Source organism: Purpureocillium takamizusanense, chromosome 1 (assembly GCF_022605165.1).
Source record: "Purpureocillium takamizusanense chromosome 1, complete sequence".
In the NCBI taxonomy this organism is placed as follows: domain Eukaryota; kingdom Fungi; phylum Ascomycota; class Sordariomycetes; order Hypocreales; family Ophiocordycipitaceae; genus Purpureocillium; species Purpureocillium takamizusanense.
In genome coordinates, this window is record NC_063068.1 from 1,717,222 (window position 1) to 1,735,560 (window position 18,339).

The 18,339-nt window shown below is 59.3% G+C and overlaps 4 protein-coding genes across 6 annotated transcripts; 2 read left to right on the forward strand and 2 right to left on the reverse strand.

Moving 5' to 3' along the window:
- On the reverse strand, positions 1 to 5,838 carry JDV02_000565 (Glucan 1,3-beta-glucosidase). 2 transcript variants are annotated; one of them, XM_047981389.1, is made up of 3 exons: positions 4,734 to 5,838; positions 4,249 to 4,655; positions 1 to 2,758 (listed from the first exon to the last, which is right to left on the reverse strand). In XM_047981389.1, the coding sequence occupies exons 2-3, from the start codon at positions 4,483 to 4,485 to the stop codon at positions 338 to 340; spliced, it is 2,658 nt and encodes an 885-aa protein (XP_047837349.1). In that variant the 5' UTR covers positions 4,486 to 4,655; positions 4,734 to 5,838; the 3' UTR covers positions 1 to 337. The 2 variants fall into 2 exon arrangements, with proteins under 2 accessions (XP_047837349.1, XP_047837350.1); XM_047981390.1 differs by having other exon boundaries at positions 1 to 4,655.
- A 3,329-nt stretch (positions 5,839 to 9,167) lies between these two features.
- On the reverse strand, positions 9,168 to 12,735 carry JDV02_000566 (uncharacterized protein). 2 transcript variants are annotated; one of them, XM_047981392.1, is made up of 3 exons: positions 11,887 to 12,735; positions 10,619 to 11,834; positions 9,168 to 10,561 (listed from the first exon to the last, which is right to left on the reverse strand). In XM_047981392.1, exons 2-3 carry the CDS (start codon positions 11,755 to 11,757, stop codon positions 9,553 to 9,555), a joined length of 2,148 nt encoding a protein of 715 aa, XP_047837352.1. In that variant the 5' UTR covers positions 11,758 to 11,834; positions 11,887 to 12,735; the 3' UTR covers positions 9,168 to 9,552. The 2 variants fall into 2 exon arrangements, with proteins under 2 accessions (XP_047837352.1, XP_047837351.1); XM_047981391.1 differs by having other exon boundaries at positions 10,619 to 12,735.
- A 1,860-nt stretch (positions 12,736 to 14,595) lies between these two features.
- On the forward strand, positions 14,596 to 15,069 carry JDV02_000567 (uncharacterized protein; the record flags this gene model as incomplete). The annotated part of the gene is made up of 1 exon (XM_047981393.1): positions 14,596 to 15,069. One exon carries the CDS (start codon positions 14,596 to 14,598, stop codon positions 15,067 to 15,069), a length of 474 nt encoding a protein of 157 aa, XP_047837353.1.
- Positions 15,070 to 15,702: 633 nt separating this feature from the next.
- Positions 15,703 to 16,854, forward strand: JDV02_000568 (Alcohol dehydrogenase (NADP(+)); the record flags this gene model as incomplete). The annotated part of the gene is made up of 2 exons (XM_047981394.1): positions 15,703 to 16,136; positions 16,206 to 16,854. The coding sequence occupies 2 exons, from the start codon at positions 15,703 to 15,705 to the stop codon at positions 16,852 to 16,854; spliced, it is 1,083 nt and encodes a 360-aa protein (XP_047837354.1).
- Positions 16,855 to 18,339: the final 1,485 nt, after the last annotated feature.

Sequence of the window (18,339 nt, forward strand, 5' to 3'; positions counted from 1 at the left end):
CCCGAGCTGCTCTTTTGCCACGGAATCACGCTCATTGCACTGCAAGTAAGAACAGGGCAGCTCCCCAAGTATTAAAAGTCTGCAACCGAAACATTTTCTTGGTCTCTCAATATGTACATTGTATCTACGGCCTTCAGCCGACCGATGGGACTGTGACCAACATGGTCGTCATCTTGAGCACAGTCGTCACGGAGCCACAGAATGAAACCGGGCTCGTGGACGCTGGCGCCAGCTGTGCGGTGAAAGTTGACAAAGGACTATGTGCAAACGAAACGCTGCTGGCGGTACCAGCTCCGCCAGCCCCATTCCCGTCGTCCCCCCGCCCGAGATCACCGCTCTACGACGCCTCAAAGACGGCAACGCAAGCGCCAAAGGTACTCCTGTTTTCTTCGTCCTTGGCTGCGACTGCACCGTCGAGCGTGATCATGGCAACACTAGCCTTAGTCGTGATGCCGAACAGCTCCACGGCCGACCTGTCAATCGCCACCATGTTCTCCTGGCAGTTGTTGGCGGGAACACACGTCTGGTCGTAGTTGTCAAAGAAGCTGTAAAGGCCTCCGCCGTAGACAAAGATGTCCTTGGAGTCCTGGATGCGCAAGCCCCAGGTGCGAGCACACGTCTTGGACGTGCACTTGGAAAAGTCGGGGTCCGAGTACTTGGCATTCACCTTGAACGGCACGTTGGCATCGGGGTTGCCCTGGAAGTAGGCCGTCTCCGTCTGGATAAGCGCCATGTATACGTTCTGCGCCTTGTTCAACTGGTAGTTGGACAGCACGCTGTGCTCAGACGAGGTTCCCCAGAGCCATGCGCCCTTGGTGCTCTCGATCAAGATGCCGCGGCCGTTGTAAATGTTGATCTGATTGTGGTCGGACAGGTCAAGCTCGTGGTCAGAGACCCAAGCCCAAACATTCTCGAGGTAGGGGCTGGCGGAGGATGTGATGTGCAGCAGCATGAAGGCACCAATGCACTCGGGTTTGGCCTGAGTCTGCTCTTTGGGGGTCTTGCTGCATTTGTTGGACTGCAGCTGAGTGCCCGCAGAGCCACCCACGCGGAAGTGCACGTCCCAAAGTCCGGCGGCGCCCTTGGACTGACCGGCAACGTTGAATTCCATGAGAATGGCACCGGGCTGAGGGCCTAGCGTCTCGAACATGAGGTCCTGCATCTCGACGGTGCCCACATCGCCAGGCTGGCCGACCTGGAACACAGGCCTGGGATTGTCTTGGTCTTTGAAAGCCTTGTCACCGCCAGCCATGATGAGCGCCCAAATCTCGCCAACCACTCTGACGTTCTTGGGAACCTTGACGGTGTCGGTAACGACGTAGGCGCCATGGGGAAAGTAGACAATCTCATCCGGACTGACGCTGTCGAAGATTGCCTGCAAAGCGGCAGTGTCGTCAGACTTGCCGTCGCCTTTAGCTCCCTTGTCCTTGACCGAGATGAACTTGGAAGCCGGCACGTCGCCGTACTGGGGCTTGCTCTTGGTGAAAATTCTGCCACTGTCGTCGGTAAGAGCTGCAGGCTTGGCTACCGGCTGGCGTTCGGCCTGTACAGCCTCGCCTTTGGTGCCCTTGTACGCGCGACCCTGGACCCAGGAAGCGACGAGCTGGTTGCCTTCCAGGCGTGTCTCGCCGGTGCCGCCATTCTTGACAGCAACGGGGACGTTGGACGTCATGTCGACATTGTCGAGGATGAGGGTGCCATTGGTACCCGTCTGGTCTTTGTCATAGACAGTGATGATGCCGACGGGAGTGTTGGCAATGGTGCTGTCCAGGAGGAGTACAGAGCCAACGGTCTGAGCGCCGTTGTCGCTTTGGGACATGTCGATGCCGACACCGCAGTCCTTGATGGAGATTCCATGGAAGGTCCAGGCCCAGTTCCACTGCAGTTGCACAGCCTTGTTGCACTTGTTGAACCGGAGGTTGCGAGTGGTGAACTGCTGGTTGCCGAAGAAGGCTCCCAGCGCACCACCGTTGAAGGTGAGGTCCGTCATGAAGCCACCAGAGCCGTTCTCCATGAAGATACCCTGCTGCTTGTTGTCTTGGCTGGTGTCCTCGATCATGTTGAACTCGATGTTCTGCAGGGACGTAGCTTGTGCCACCTGCCAGTGAATGCCCGTACCGGTGGTCTTGGGCTGGCCGGTGAGGTCGATCTTGAAGTTCCGAACCTGGCGGAAGAAGTTGTTCTGGTTTGTGAACCAGTTACCTCCAGTGCTATTGTAAGGGTTTGAGTCAATGACAGCGATGCCTTGAAAGTTGGCGGCGGCCTTCAGAACTGGAACTGAGTTGAAGTCACCAATGAGCTGCGTGTAATAGTAGGCGACGATGGGTTTGGAGACGAGATAAGTGCCAGGCGGAAAGTAGACGATGGCGGGGGTGACGGTGCTGGAGTCGCAGCCCTGTCCGCAGCGAGTTCCGTCGGTGATGGCGCTGTTGATGGCTGCGGTGTCGTCGGTGCTTCCATCTCCCTTGGCGCCGTAGTCCTTGACGCTGCGGAAGACCTTGTAGTCGCCCTGGCCGCCAAAAGCAACGGCACCCTGACGCTTGACGCCGGACATCCACCAGCCGGCGGCATCGGCATCGACATCGGGGACATCCTTCTGGACGCTCGTCTTGGGCATGCACTTGCCGTCGGCGGGGAGGCAGAAGAGCTGAAGCGCCAGCACAGAGGCTGTAAGCAGGGTCGACAGCCCCATCATGACGAGGAAGCACGTGTTTCGCGGAGCAGTCTTTGTTGGATGACGGTGTTGCCCAGTGGCGAGCTTGGATTGGACGGTATGTTAGCTGTGTACAAGACGCGCTTGAGACTGAAAGACAGATCAAGCCGGCTCGAATGAAAGAAGAATGACGAGAGAGGTAGTCTGAGAAGAGCGATGGGGGTGGGTGAACGGGTCGAGTAAGTGGGAGAGCTGGGCTATTTAAGGGTTGAACAATTGGGCAGTGAACAACAATTGGGTGGTGAATATGCCTGTCAATGGGATCTGGTCCAGACGATGAGACGAACAATAGGGGCAAGGCGCAAGTCAGCTCGTTCAGGGCACATCGGGGCAAGTCCCGGCCGCGCGAGCCTCTCAGCATAGTGTAGGTGCGACTTCGCCAACTGCCTTGCAGATCTTGGATTGGGGGGGTGAGGGGGATGGGGATGGTCGGCTGTGGTGTATGCGGGTTGGGGTAACATGTCATGAGGCACGCGGGCAAGCAGCATCACGCTCCACGGGGTAGCGTTGCAGTCACTCACCCTCAAGAAAGCCGCGATGTCGCCGAGATAGTAAATAGGGCCCTGAGGGTTCCCTGCTACCTTTATTTCGCGGAAACGCGGCGCGCAACCGTCGGCGTCGGCGTAGGCGAAATGTGGCGGCGGTGGTGATTTAGATGGCCGCGACGGTAGCGTTTGGGTGCGGTGTGACACGCAACAAAGGAGCGGCTTGCGCTTGCAGTGGGCGCCGTCGATGTAGAAGGGAACAGCACGTCAGAGAGTGCGAGAGATGAAAGAATGGGACGAAGAAGAAGAAGCTCGTTTAAGCGAGCAAGAAGCTGGGCAGCAGCGTAGCAAGGATGAAGAAGCCCGAGCAAGGTAGGTAGGTAAGGTAGGGACAAGATGGACAATAACAACAACACGCAAGCCGCGGGATGGGCGAGACGAAGAAGTGCAAGACGTGCTCGCACGTACTTGTAAGGCAAAGCACTAGCAGGCAGAAACAGAGAGTGAGTGAGGGGAACGGGGTGAAAGAAGGCGCGACCGAGGGCAGGAATGAAGGGCAACTTTGCGGGAAGGCGCAATTATACTCGGTCCCCTCATCCATCTGCCCGCCCGCCTGCTTTTCTTTGCCTGCTTCGCTGGTACTAGGTAACTGACCAAGGTAAAGTAGTCAAGGTAGGTTAGGTTGGGCAGGCCGCTCGAGCCCTCCCACCACCGACTGACTCTTTCCCGCTGCCACCCTCGGCCATGTTCTCCCACCTGCTGCGGAGCAGTGTCGAGAAGCGGGTTTCATGCACCGAGCCAAGCAATAGCAAGCACGCAGCGCGAGCAGAAGCAGCAGCAGCAGCAGCAGAGGGGGCGTTCTCGTCTTGGGTATGCGCGTCCAAACCTTGGCCCAGCGATCCAGGTAGGTTACGATCTCCGGCTCGCATCCACACCCGCCCTCGCCTCGGGCACACACGCGCGCGCGCAACACACGATACGTATTATTATGGCGGGGGGAGGAGGACGTGTAAAGCACATGTACGGGGTGATTAGTGCGTAGGTACGTACCCCTTTGGTCGTCAGTGGCATTGCCCAAGCGCCGCTGCCACTGCCACTGCCACTGCCACTGCCATTCCCGTTCCGCAGCTGGTGCTCCAGCTGTTGCTGCTGCTGCTGATGCGGCTGGCCCCAAGGGCACGGGCGCCGGGACATTGAGCCGCCAAGCGACGGTGGGGCCGCGCCCTTGGACAGGAACGCATCCACTTGATTGGCTCGCGACGTCTCTGGCGAGCCTGTTTCAGACATGACGGCCGTCGAGGCCACGAGCGGCTTCCAATGCGTGCGTGCGTGCGTGCGTGGATGGGTGTCGATGCCCCAGTCCAGCAATCCTGGCCCTGCTGGCTGGCTGGCTGACTGGCTAACCCGGCCCTCGACTCCTTTTTTCGTGGCTGCCCGTCGAGCCGGGGCCTTGACTTCTTTGCTTGGCGTCAGTGCTCGGTGGCGCCACCCGCGCTGTGCTTTTTTGCGCACGTCGATAGACAGGGTGCCCGTACTTGACCTCGTATGATTCCCCAGCAAGTCGGGGCAGTCTAACCCATGTGCGTGCGAGCTGAGCGACAAGTGTCGACGCGATCGAGGCAAGGCTGCAATAGTCGCCAGTTGCTTTGGTTCTTTCTCTCCGGGTACGTAGTCGCGCGCGCGGATGTTTCCCCTTTGCGGCCGTCGAGGAGGGGTCCCCCAAAGATCCGGAGCTGCGCCGGTGCCAAGTTCCAGGGGCTGGTGCCGATGCTGGTGTGGTGGTGCTGAATGGCAGCCGCGACTCCCCGTTCGGTGCCGCGACGGTTCGATTCGTTGGAGGCCGACGTGGTGGTGGCCGTGGGCGGCGCTGTACCCGGCGATCAGAGGATACTCCAAAACCGTCGTCGTCGTCGACTCGACCAGACCAGCGCCGGCGTCACGGATGAGTGAGCGACGAACGGGGGGTTTGTTGCGGTTGGGTAGGGAGGAGGGGGGTCCAGAAACGATGTTGTTTCTGGACAGTGAGCCGGGCCTGCGGCTGCAGTGCCCAACCCCAGGGGGAACCAGGCCAAGCTTGACTTGGTAGCTACCGCCCGCACCCTACCTATCTAGCGTCGTTTCACAGCCGGCGGCAATGCAGTGCCGGGCTGGTCGACGGCCGTTTTGTTTTCCTTGCTCTCGGCGCTATTCATTATATTACAGTACCCCTCGACAAAGCAGCAGCACAGCAAGCACCCTGCCTGCCTGCGGGAGTCGCGCCCGCGAGGGTTTCATTCGCACGAATGGCGGGACACCCAGTGCCTAGTGCCGTTGCGGCCTACCATTCTACCTATGTCGAGCCCCCAGACTTTTCCAGGTTGTTTTTAAGAGCAGGACGAGCGAGCGCTTCCAAGTTGCAGGGGTCCGCCAAGATGTGCTGCTACTAACTAATAAATGGTGCCAGTGGTGCCAGTCAGTGCTCGGTGGCGGGTTTGATAGGTACTACCTACCTTATTTAGTGGGTGGGCTTTTTCGCTGCTGGCACCACGGATGGTGAGACTCTGGATCTATGCAAAGCCCAGCACATTCCAAGCATTTCCCAATAACGCGCTCACGCTTCACTTTCTAGATGATCCAAGTAACCAACAAGATTGTGCCGACGAGACACTGACATCATCGGCGTGTCAGCAAGCGCCAAGGCTCCCCTCCCCACGATGCTCCTCCCTCCCACTTCCCGGCCCTCGTAAGCCCTCAGGTTCGGTACGCCTTTTTGGAACCCAAGCCCCGTGACCATGGATGATCCCCTCATGCTTAGCGGTGTATTTTAGGTACGTAGGATGCGTAGTACATATATATGCACATCACCTCATCGTAGATTACCGACGTTGAGCCCGCAGGACCCAGGCCAAGATCCCAGGTATACGTACAGTATCCGTGAGCCCATGCTCATGGGGGATATTTTTGGTTGGAAATTCCACTCGTGCATGGAAATTTCCACGGCTACAGCTACAGGGACGCGAGTCGATAATCGTATGCACGAATACGTAGTACATACACTACGTCTAGTAGTACTTACAGTATCACCTCGGTCGTCTCCGTCCCAAGTGTCGCGCGTCACACGGCACGTCGATTGTCATTGCGATCGTCGCTGATGAGGAACCACTGTGCTGCAGCGAAACAGCATCCTCTCCTCTTAGTAGTTACTCATCATGGGGAGCATGAGAGAGCCCCTCCATCCCGTTTCGTGTCCCATTCCAGCCGCAGATCATCTGCATCGAGCACCGCAAGAACGCGCATCCCATCTTGCCGATTCGGTTCGGGCCCGTGGACGGGGGGGTGACCAACAAGGGAGAGGGAAAAGGGTTGCGAGGCGAGGGTAGGGTAGGGGCGCCGGCCACCGGCTGCTGCTCCCCTCACGTTTAGCTGCCGTGGATACACACGTCTCACCGTCGTTGTGCCGGCCACCCAACACGCAGCAGATCCAGCTTGAGTAGTGTGTTGCGCGCACGCTTTTACATCTTGTGGCACGTCCACGTGCTTTTCATGGTGCAAATATCTCCCAGCATCTCACTATACTTTACCATCTGGGTACAAACGTGCTTCTTCCTACGGGTAGTCTCCCTCCGACCCAAGGCATCGCATCGGTTCGACTCGCACGAGACGATGACAGTGAGTCTGCCCCAGCCGGTCAGAGCGTCGTCCCCCCAAAACTCTGAAGCAGCATCGCCACATCAGACGTCGGTCGGTCGGTTCTGGACGCGCGCACAAGGCACATGGCCGGTCGATCGGTCGGTCGGTCCGGCCGAGTCGTGCCACCGGCACCCGGCCTTGAGAACCGCATTTGCCATACAGTAGTACAGTACCGTTTCCGTTGCTTCGAAGGGTTCGTTTGTTTTCTCTGACATTTTCTCGCCCGGCCATGAATCGTGTTTGACGCTTGTTGGGTGCAACCGGCATCCGAAGCTTGTCGCGTCTGACTGAGCAGGTGGTGCATAACCCTCTTTCTGTTCAAGGCCAAGAACACACCCTCCCCCCTCTCCCTCCCTTCCATCTGCATCCTACTATCAGTGGCCCCGAAGAACTGCCAGTGACTTCCTACTCCGTATGCCCTTGTGGTGGTACCTTGCATTGCTACTGCCAGTGCTAGGTAGGTATTGACTGCTGCCACCCTGCGTGCCCCGCAGTGGAAGCTGCTCGATGGTGCGGGGAAGAGTCCATATCGAGTCGATAGACGTCCGCCCTGCGAGGCACTTGCATGCGTGCACATGCACATGCACATGCGCATGAGCCTGTGACGTCCTCCATGATGGGGGGAGGGAGGAGAGCCTCAGGCTCTTCTTTCTTCTTGTCCAAGACGACCCCACGATATCGCACAGCACGACATCATCTCGCAAAAAGCTTCGGCTCCACGCTGCATCCACTTTCACTATCTGCTCCGTACGTTACTGCGGTCACCATCATTCCGGCTGCGGGCGAAGCTCCAGGCAATGTCCACGCAAAGACGACGACGATCGGGGGAAAGAAGCTTCCATCGTCCCATCTTTCCTTCCCACCGCCAGCCACCTTCGAACCTCTCTGCTGCTCCACAGAAAACCCACGCACCCAGCAGCGGGCCGTCCGTCAGGCAGTTAGTTGCTGGGGACCGACGCGGCCTCGTCTCGGCCAAACCCGTGCGCCTCACTCCCCTCCCCCCCCCCATACATCCATCCTCCCCTTCTTGACGGCCTGCGCGATCGGCACTGGCGACAAGGTCAGGTCAGGTCCGTCACGGCGGCGCCAAGCATCACCACACCTGCAGGGCCCGTCACCTGAGCCCCCCCCCCCCCCCCATCCCCTCACCGACGAGACCGCCCTCTTTCTCATGTTGATGAGGCGCAAACCTTGGCCCCAGCGTCCCGCGAGACGGGCGGCCATCCCGTCTGTCCTGCCCCGTGAAGCTATGCCAAGCTGCCGGCTCCTCGTGCTCCCCCCTCCCCCCCCCCCGGGGGCGTGTCACTCCTGTGCGTACAAAGTACATACAACCATGCATGAAAGTTGCTTGCCTTGCGCCGCCCGCCCTCCTCGCGTCCGGGTCGGGTCCCTTGCCCCCCGCCTTCTCAACACATGGGACAAGTCGTCGCCAGTAGTAATGAACGGAAAGGCAGCTCCTCGGCCAAATGCGAGCTATCCGGCCAGCTTTCGGGCGGCTTTTGCATGGGCTCTCTCTCTCGTCTTGTAGGCCATGCGTCGACGCTCCGTATATGCTCGGCTCCACACGAAGCAGTCCATACGTGGTCGAGGTGTTCATGCCGTAGATCGGGACGCTGAAAGAAGCGCCTCCCATCATCGGCAACGTTACCGCCAACACGGGCACGCAAGCCATCCCACGTAAGGAGGAACCATTCGCAGCTCCGTCGCCAGCAGCCATCCTGTGCTCCAAGTTGTTGTTTTCTCATGCCGGACCAGCCCGCATAGCTACGTATCCGAACCAGCTCCGGCCCTTTACGGGGACGGACGCAAAGGCGACGGAGTCAAGAAACACCCCCCCCTTGTTGAGAGCCACTCACTCACTGCCCTCGCCGACCGGCTTCCGGTAAACAAAGTGCACGGTGGGTGGCGGCTTTCGGCACTCAGAAACAAAAAACCTACGTCAGTCGGTCTCTTCCGTGGGCACGGCTCTCATACGGGCCTCTGATGCCCTCGTATCGTGGCATCCTTGTGGGGCGGTGAAGTCCCAGACCAGGCTGGTAATAGAGGACCGCATATACGTGCGCATGCAGGGGGTTGTGCTTGTGCCTGTGGTGGTATGTGCTGGAACCAAAGGCGAATCCCAAGCAGGCATCATGCAAAGACAACCGGCATCCATCAGCAGCGCGGCGCCGGAACAGGAACGCGCCCGAATAATCCCAGCGTAGCGTGGCATCATCGCATCCAGGTGCAGATGGTGGTCCATTGTCTCCGTACCGGAGCGGAGAACTTCGCACGATGCCTAAGAACCACACTGTGCAGAGCTGCCTGTACAAGTCGTTTACCATTCATTCCCTTACAGGGGTCTGCTCTACATACGCCGGCCAAAAGATGCCCCAGTTTGAAACCAATGCCAGAACCCGTGTCCGCTACCCATATCTATGCCAAGCTCCAGAAGAAAAGAATAAACATAATGAGAAGCAGAAAACCATGTCCGATTACATGCTCATGGCTGATGACGTCGCCGAAACCAAGTCAGACCCTTGCAGTTGCAAGTCCAACCTCCTGCACCAGGTGCCAACAACGCTGATGCTCTCCCCGCCAGCCCTAGCAGCATGGATGCAAAGCCAGGCAGGCATAGAAGGGCCGATGGCGTCGCGAGTATCACAGGCTCGCTTGCGTCGACGACGATCGTTAAAGCTCGTCTCGTCAGATGAAACCCTTGGGGCCCATGGGCAGCCCAAAAGGGCCACTTTCCGGCCCGCCGCCCTCGAGCATCTCGATATTCTCCACGTCCGCTCCGAAGTCCATGATCAAGATCTTGGGGTCCTGCCCAGTACTGACTATGCGCCTATAGTCGCTCTTGGCGCTGAGGACCCAGCTGGCATGCCAGCGGGGAAAGTCGAGCTGCTGACGCCCCGTGGCCATGTCCCAGACTTTGATGTCGGTGTCGTAGCTGCCGCTAATAAGCCGCCCGCTCACACTATCAATGTGCAGGCTCCGGACCAGATTATCGTGGGCGCGCATCTCCTTGATGCACTCGCCAGTGTTGGCGTCCCAGATGCAAATGGTTTTGTCGTTACCCGCCGACGCCACGTACCGCCCGTCCTCGGAGTACTGCGAGCAAGCCAATCCCTTGGTGTGGCCGTCAAACTCCCGGATGTTCTTCCCCGTGTCAATGTTCCACAACTTGACCGTGGTGTCGCCAGAGCAGGACACGATGGTGTTGCCACGCATCTGCACCGCATTGACGGGCCCCGTATGTCCACGTAGTTGGCGCAGTAGGGCTCCTGTCGCCCGGTCCCAGACGCAGATGCTAATGTCCTTGCTGCAGGTGACAATGTGCTTCTTATCGAATGCGAGATCGAGCACGGCCGCAGTGTGGTGGCGCAACCGGCGGATGGGTCGGTAGCCGTTGTTGATGTCGTACACGATGCATGTCGAATCCGACGACCCCGTCACAAGTATCTCGTCATCGTACTGTAAACAGAGGATGGAGGCCATGTGGTGCTCCGGCCACGAAACAAGCTGCGGTCGCGACTCTGCCACTCGAACATTCTCCGCGCCCATGGCGTAGTGGAACGGGATTCCTTCGAAGTCTTCCAGCAGCATGCCGCCATTAATGGCAGCCGGGGGTCCGATCACCAGCTTGCACTTGAGCGTGTGCATGTCCCAAACTCGTATCGTCTGATCACGGGATCCGGAGATTATCTTGTGCCTGGCGAATGTCAGTTTTGAGGGGAAGGGAAAATACTTTTGGGTATTGGGTACTCACTCGTCAAATTGCAAGCAATAGATGCTGTCCGAGTGCCCGTTGAGATAGGTTGGTCGGGCTCTGCCACTCCTCCATCGCAGGTTGAGTTCTTGTCGAGCCTGATAGATTTTCCTCCAGTCGTTCGATGGCAGTGCCAGAGGAATACCCAGGCCAGTTCCGGGCTGAACCGGTCCGCTGGTTGCGAATGTCGTCGTCATTTCGCGCAGGCAAGACTCTCTCCAAACGTGCTGGTTTTCGATGATCCTTTGCCAGTCACGGCAGACGCGGCAGGCTCTCGTCAGGGCTGTAGCGTCCAAGAAAGACAGCGTGTGGATAGCAAGCTCGGCAGGCAGCATCGAAATGAAATTGAGTCTGCTGATGCGCGTGTCCTGCTGCGCCACGGCTGCATCGGCGTCATCCACCTCGATAGAGGGGACATTGACGGCAATTCCAATGCCGCTCTCTCGATCGTTGCCGTCTTCGCTCGACGGGGCACGTAGCCACTTAGTCTGAGAACCCTGTCTAGCGAAGAACTCGTTCTGCATGGCAGCGGAGGCCTTCGCCGCGGCGCCAGTGTGAGTGGGAATGACTGGAGGCTCGTTGCCCATCGCAGGAATCGGGAAGCTGGGTGACGTCGACGGATGCGCGTAGGATGGAGTCTCGTGAGGCAAGTCGAAGCCACTTGTAGGTCTCGCATGGCGAAAGCTTGCGGCCTGTCGCAGCCGATTCCACGCATGTGCAGTGGCTGGTCTGATATGTGCGTGCCGCTGATCGTGAGCGGCATCCTCGTGTGCGTGGGATGGCCGACGGTGCACAATGCCCTTGAGTGACAATGAGGCCCTGCGCAATATGCCCTTGAAAGTCCCGGATTCGCCATTGCTATGTCCTTGAGGCGACCCATGGGGCGCTTCATGGCCCTCTGGACTGTCGTCGATGGCCATGTCGTTCAACTGTTCGTCTAGATTCCCGTGTGCGAAGAGTGACGTCCGGGGTCGGTGCTTCACAAAAGACAGACTGAAGCTGCGAAACTGCCTGTTGCGAGGACTGCGCGCTGCCGACGCCCGGCGGTTTCGTTGCGTCGCAAAAGGTTGTTCCAGGTCGACAACCAACGTAGCTTCACGGGTCGCCGCCCATTCATTGACGGGATAGGACCTCGCCATCCCGGTTTGTCGCAGCAGAAGTCGGGAGGACAGAGAAAACGTTTGGGGGGAGGGGGATTCGGCCAGATACGAGGGTCCTGCAAGACGGTCAGTGCTCTGTTTCGAACAGCGGAGTTCAGGAGCCGCGACCATCTTCCCACAGCAACAAATTCGCACGAGCCAGATGGCCAGGTGCGCTAGAAATACATACCTTGTCCAAAAATCACAGGATTCGCCGTGTGAACAAGGAGCCAGTCGCTTGGCAAGGGCGGCTCACGTGGATGCAAGGGAGGCGCACAGGCAACTCCGCTCGACCAAGAGCAAGTTGAAGCAATCAGACAGGCGTCGTCTCACTTCAGACCAGCTGGGAGACCCTGCAGCGAGCGAGTGAAAGTGAAAGAGACTGCCGCCGTAAATTATGGACGTTCTTGTATCGCGAAGCGGCCAAGCGCAGCGAGAAGAAATAACTCGTGAGCCAGCAAGGATCGTAATGGGGTGTAGAGAAACGAGCGTCGGTTTTTCCAGTCGCCCTAGACTCCTCCCGTCTAGTGAATGACCAGGCGCCGTCAACGGGGGAGTCGTTTATCAGATGTTCACGTCGACCGGAGGTGTTGAGCCGGGGTCCGTATGCGAGGGGGGAGGAATGCGGAACGGCCAGACGGTACGAGACACGGCGTGGACGATGTTGTGGCGCAACAGCACGCAGTCACGCATCCATACAGTTATGCACTTCGATTTCGAAATCTGGCTCGCCTCGAGTGGATGTGATGCAGTCCTTGGATTGATGGGCTCGGTCGATGATTGTGAGGAGAGGAAGAGGGTCGATTTGCCGAGGCAAGCCGGGTTGAGGAATCGATTATCGTATAACGGCGGCGACCGAGAGACAAGCACGGCGGGGAGGACGCAATTTCAAAGTTATTTTTGAATGAAGGGCAGGCGATGGACCGGTGGATGAAGGGGGATGACGGGCGGCGAGGCGGGAGGCTGTAGGCCATGAAGTCTGGAAAGAGGCGGGTTATTACCTTATGACGGCAGGGGCGATGTTTAGAGTTGTTTCGACACGGTAGGGTCGGTACGTACCCCCCAACAAGGTTGGCGGCGGGCTTGAAATTTTAGGGGCTCCAGCGGACCCATTCAGGGTGCAAGAGATGGCAGGCAGTCACCTACGGAGTCAGTCCCCAGACAACGGAACGCCCGCCCCGTGGGTCGGACGGTAGGCTATGATGGGAATTGGCTGATGCCACGGTGGTGCCGCGACTTGCGAACCTATTCCAGCCGTCGATCAGACGGCGCGACGATGCGCCAGGCCAAGCAAGGACCGCGTGCCGTCTGAACACGCCGCCCGGAGCACCGCACCCCGGCAGAGGATCGACTGCTGCAGTGCCGTAAGCTGGGGTAGGGAGGGGCCGTCGTCCAGACTGCGAAATCCCTGATGAGCAGCGAGGCATCAGCCATGTCACGCTCGCTGCTGCACGAGCCAACTCATGACTGCCCTCATCGTCAGGCGATGACCAGCCTCGTGCCTGGCATCCCCCCTCCAACCACAACCCCAACCCCTTTTCCCAGGTCCTTCTCGTAAGGCACCAGCTTTGTTCTCGATTCTGGCTGGTCCTTACTTTCCCTGTGCAGAGTCCTTGCAGCGTCCATCCCCTGGTACGCATGGCTTCATTGGGCAAGGCTTCCGACAGCACGCCGCAGGGGCTGCCTCCTTTTGCCGACGCGATCGATCTGACGAGGCTTTCCTGAGCTGCACTTGGGCCGAAGGACGTACCTGACCTGGGCCCAAAAAAGAAAGCGTCGGGCAGGGCGAAGGGAAAAAAACTCTGCCGAGCGCTCGCCATAGCGCATGGCGGGCCGGGGGGAGAGTGGTCGGCTCGGTGGGAAGCTGTTAGGCCTGGCCGCCGTTGGCAAGCGACGCCACTAACAGCGATGTGGCTGGGCAGAGTTTTGCACTGCCGCGTCTCATGTCCGCCGGCTGTCAACGCCGCCCGGCGGTAGGGAAGTTCTGGGGGGCGCGGGGACCCCGAGCCGAGGGTGCCCACTACTAGGTACTAACTTACGGCAGCCCCCGGCTCGGTCGCCCACTCCGTCGAAGCTTCCCCGGGCAAATGCTGCTGCGGGATGAGTTCTAGCGTCCCGATCTCTTCCATGGATGCTGCATCTGCACGCACAACTTTGGCGATAGCACCCGGCGTCAAGAGGTCCGGTTTTTCGTTCTACTACTGTACTAATGCAGCCTGGCAACCTTCGCCGGTGGTGGGCTGCTGGTCGTGGTTGGGATCGGTGACTGCCGCAACTAGTTATTTCATCCTTCGTACGACTACGCACGGAGTCTCTGCTATCTACCAATTGGACTTCATCCGGCCCCTCATTACTGCTCTCCATGCATCGCATGACGCCGCATCGAGTCAGAATTCGGTCAATGAAGTTTTAGTATCGATTTGCTGATGCGGCTTTTGTGCATCATTCGAATCGATGGCTGTGGTGGTGGATGCTGCGAGATGGCAGCTCTAGGGATACGCCGCGCTTGAAATGTGCGCACGAGACAGCATTGTGAGCTCGTCGTGTCCTATCTGTGCCCTGCAGACATGGCCGTTTCTGCAAGGCATGAATCAATGAAATAGGTAAAATACGGGCCACAGGGGTTTACGTGTTGTTTTACCAAGTGTTTGAATCAAAGACTGGGGAGATACGTATACGTAGTCTAGGGTAGTCATTAATCATACGCGCTTCGCGTCAGGGCATGAGTCGTGTTGAAAATTTCCCCGCCGCAGATTGCTTCCCAAATCGACTGCTCGGCGTACTCTCCGAATCGCAGCATCACTTCGGTACGACTGATTCCCCTTCAAACGACCCGCAATGGCCTCACAACGCGTCGCTCTTCGTCTGCCGGTCGCGTATCGCGCCTTCTTCCTGCTCGTCGAGCCGCTGTCCGCCCTCGCGGGCGCCTTCTACAACCACGTCCGCCAGCGACGGTACCTCGAGTTGCTCGATGCGGCATCAGCCCCGGCGCAGGTGCCCTTGAGCACGTCGGTGGCCATGTCACAACTGGCCAACATGTACCTATTCTTCGCCCTCAACGAGGCACTCGTGCTTCGATCGACATGGGACTTGCGCGTGTGGCGGACGGTGTTGCTGGTGCTGCTCATCGCCGACCTCGGCCACCTCTACTCCATGAAAGAGCTCGGCCCCGCGATATACTACAACGTCGCGGGTTGGAACGTGGGAGACTGGGGGAACGTGCCGTGGGTGTACGCGGGCGCGGCGCTGAGAATCTGCTTCCTTGCGGGCGTCGGGCTTGACGGGTCGAAGCGGGCGCGTAAGCAGCAGTGAGCGCGCGGAGCGTGGGGAGGAGATGCGCGCCTTGCAGCACACGTTGGCGCGCCATCGCCCGAGAAGCAAGCAGATCCAAGGCCTGGTCCGCTGCGACGGGGTCTGTGACGCCGACGTGGTGCGAGGCCGGATGGCAGCTGCGGTGGTCTTTGTACTCTAGACGAATGCACTCCCCTCGTCGTCACGATGCATCCTCGGCCGACCGGCCCGAAGTCATGGCGAAAGCCCGAGGCGACCCCGCCGACGCGGACATGGCGGCCCGACTCCGCGGCACTATCTGTTTGGTGGAATTATCCTACGTCACGGCAGCGAATCAATTTCGCCCACAACGCCCACCTTGGCTGGTGGCTGTCTGGTTCCCCCACGCGCGTTGTGGGCTGACGCCTGGTTTCTGAGGGACTGACTGGCTTCGGGGGGACGCTCACCGGGCGGCTGTCAACCTCTGCCAGCTTCCCCGACATGCGGGCGGAATGACGATGGGTGTTGCGCGCGCGGCCGCGGGGCAGGAGCCCGTACTTGTCCCTCACGCTCCTTGTCCTCTCCGCGCTCGCATTTCCTCTCCTCCTTTATTATCGAACGCCTCCCGCCAACTGACCTTGTGCTCTCCAAACACCCTGCTCCTCCAGAATCACAATGGCGTACCCTGAAAAGTTCACCGGCTTCCAGTCGCCCTCGGCGGACAAGTGGCTCGAGTTCGACAAGAACTCATGGACCCCGCGCCCCTTTGGCGACCACGACGTCGACATCAAGATTGAGTGCTGCGGCGTCTGCGCCAGCGACAAGCATACCATCAGCGGCGACTGGGGCGGCTGCCCTTACCCCTTGGCCGTCGGGCACGAGGTGGTCGGAAAGGTGCGCAAGGTCGGCTCCAAGGTGACGCTGGCCAAGGTCGGCCAGCGCGTGGGCGTCGGTGCCCAGGTTTGGTCCTGCGGCGACTGCCGACGATGCAAGTCGGACAACGAGACATATTGCACCCAGCAGATCGACGCCTATGGCGCGCCGTATCTCGACACGGGGTACACCACGCAGGGCGGCTACTCGTCGCACACGCGCACCCACGAGTTCTGGTGAGTCTGCGCGCGCGCCGCCCCCTACTCCCTCCGTGATAACGATCAATGGCTCTGACACACGGATAGGGTGTACCCGATCCCCGAGAAGCTCCCAAGCGCCGAGGCGGCGCCCATGCTGTGCGCAGGTATTACCGTGTACAGCCCGCTGAAGCGCTTCGGCGCCGGGCCCGGCAAGAAGGTCGGCGTCGTTGGCATCGGCGGCCTCGGGCACTACGGTATCATCTTTGCCAAGGCGCTCGGGGCCGAGGTGTGGGCAATCTCACGTTCGCGGGCCAAGGAGGCGGATGCCAAGAAGATGGGCGCCAGTGGGCTCATTGCGACGGGCGAGAAGGGCTGGGACGAGGAACACAAGGGGACCTTTGACCTCATCATCAACACGGCCAACTCCTTCGACGGGTTCGAGCTCGAAAAGTACCTGAGCCTGCTCGACGTGCACGGGCGTTGGAACTCGGTGGGCCTGCCGGGCGGCGACGGCATCTCCATTAAGAACCAGGACTTCATCTCGAACGGGTGCTTCATCGGCACGACTCATCTGGGCAGCCGACGCGAGATGCTGGAGATGCTGCAACTGGCGGCGGACAAGGGTCTCCAGGGGTGGGTCGAGGAGATTCCCATCTCGCGCGAGGGCCTGCAGAAGGCCATGGAGAAACTCGAGAAGAGCAGCGTCAGGTATCGCTCCTGCATGGTCGGCTATGATGAGGCCTTTGGCGCGTAGGACAGGGCAGCCGCGACGATGGCTCGATTGCAGTGACGTTGGCGTGAGGCGTTGACGAGGACGGGCGTGAGATGGGCATATATATACGTCGTACAGTATACAGTATATAAAGCCGCTTATTAGCATGAGGACCCTGATGGGGGAATGCAAACTTGGCTGTGCAGGACAATGACCAGACCCACGACACAGCAGCTCAGGCGAGCCAATCGATGGCGGAAGCCGCAGTCGCGAGGTTGCAATGGTGCCCAGCGAGGCGGCGCGCTCACATGTCGGCTGTAAGTGAGCTCGCCCATCCCCACGCGGGGACACGCCACAGTCAATGGTCGTGAACGGTGTTATACTTCGTAGTTATATAATACTTCGTACTTTATAGGTGGTATGTACTACGTTGAACGGGAGCGCCTCCGATAACCGGTGCCAACGGCAGGCCAGTCAGTCACTTGCCCGTGATGCACCCATCTCTTGTGCCTGCCGGGCAGCTCGATCTGAATTTCGTAGTAAGAACTGCTACGGAGGAGGAAGTGCTGCTGCGCACGTGGGAGGGAGACCCCGCTGACGAAAAAACAAGGGGGGCGGCAACGGGCGCTATCCCCCGTTTGTCTCGCCGGAGCCGGGGCGGCGTGCGCTCTTGGGTTTGAGGCGGGTTTGCCCTGGGCGGCATGCGCGCGCCAGCGCCAGCCCACGAGGCAATGAACCCTCCCCTGCTCCCCCCCCCGCCTGAGAGCGAGCGTAGAGCGCGGGTGACTCACGCGGACGAGATGGGGAACGTCTAGATTTCGTCTGCGCAGGGCTTCCCTCGGCGAGACGAATCGGGCAAAAACCGGGCATCGTCGTCGTCGTCGTCGTCCGCGCAGCAGAGGTCGGTCAACTGGTGGTGGTGGCCGTCAGGATAGGGCTGCTAACAGCCCGTGATGGGATGCTCTGGAGGTTGCATTTGAGACCAGTTGTTTGCGAGGCCGCCGCACGGCCCACGAGGCACCGTACGATCTGGGTGGAGTGCATCTACTCATCATCTGCTGGTGCATGATGATGACCGCACCTTGAGTTTTTGGCGGTTGGCCGAAGATTGCACTGCACTGTACAGAAAAATCACCCATTGACATGGAACCTGGAGAGATGATGCAGTGCAAACTGTCAATGGCTAGAAAAGCTCACGCAAACAAGGCGTCCTGAGCACGTCAGTCGCCCAATTGGTAATGACAAGTGACGAGCAAGCGTCCTTTGCAAGCTCGCGGATTGGAAATGCATACCAAGTACGTACGCTGGTCGTAAATTCGAGGCCCCTAAACGCAAGCCACCCACCCACTTCACTTGGCAAAATATGGATGCATCTCGCGCGCCTCCAGCTTCCAAGCCTAAAACTGCTCTGGTCGGCCCGCTCTGACACCGCCGCCGCCGCCGCCGCCGCCGCCAATTTACTTCGTACCTCGTACGTGCTAGTAGTAACCGAATTGTTAAGCATCGTAACAAGTGGCCCGTTTGCTG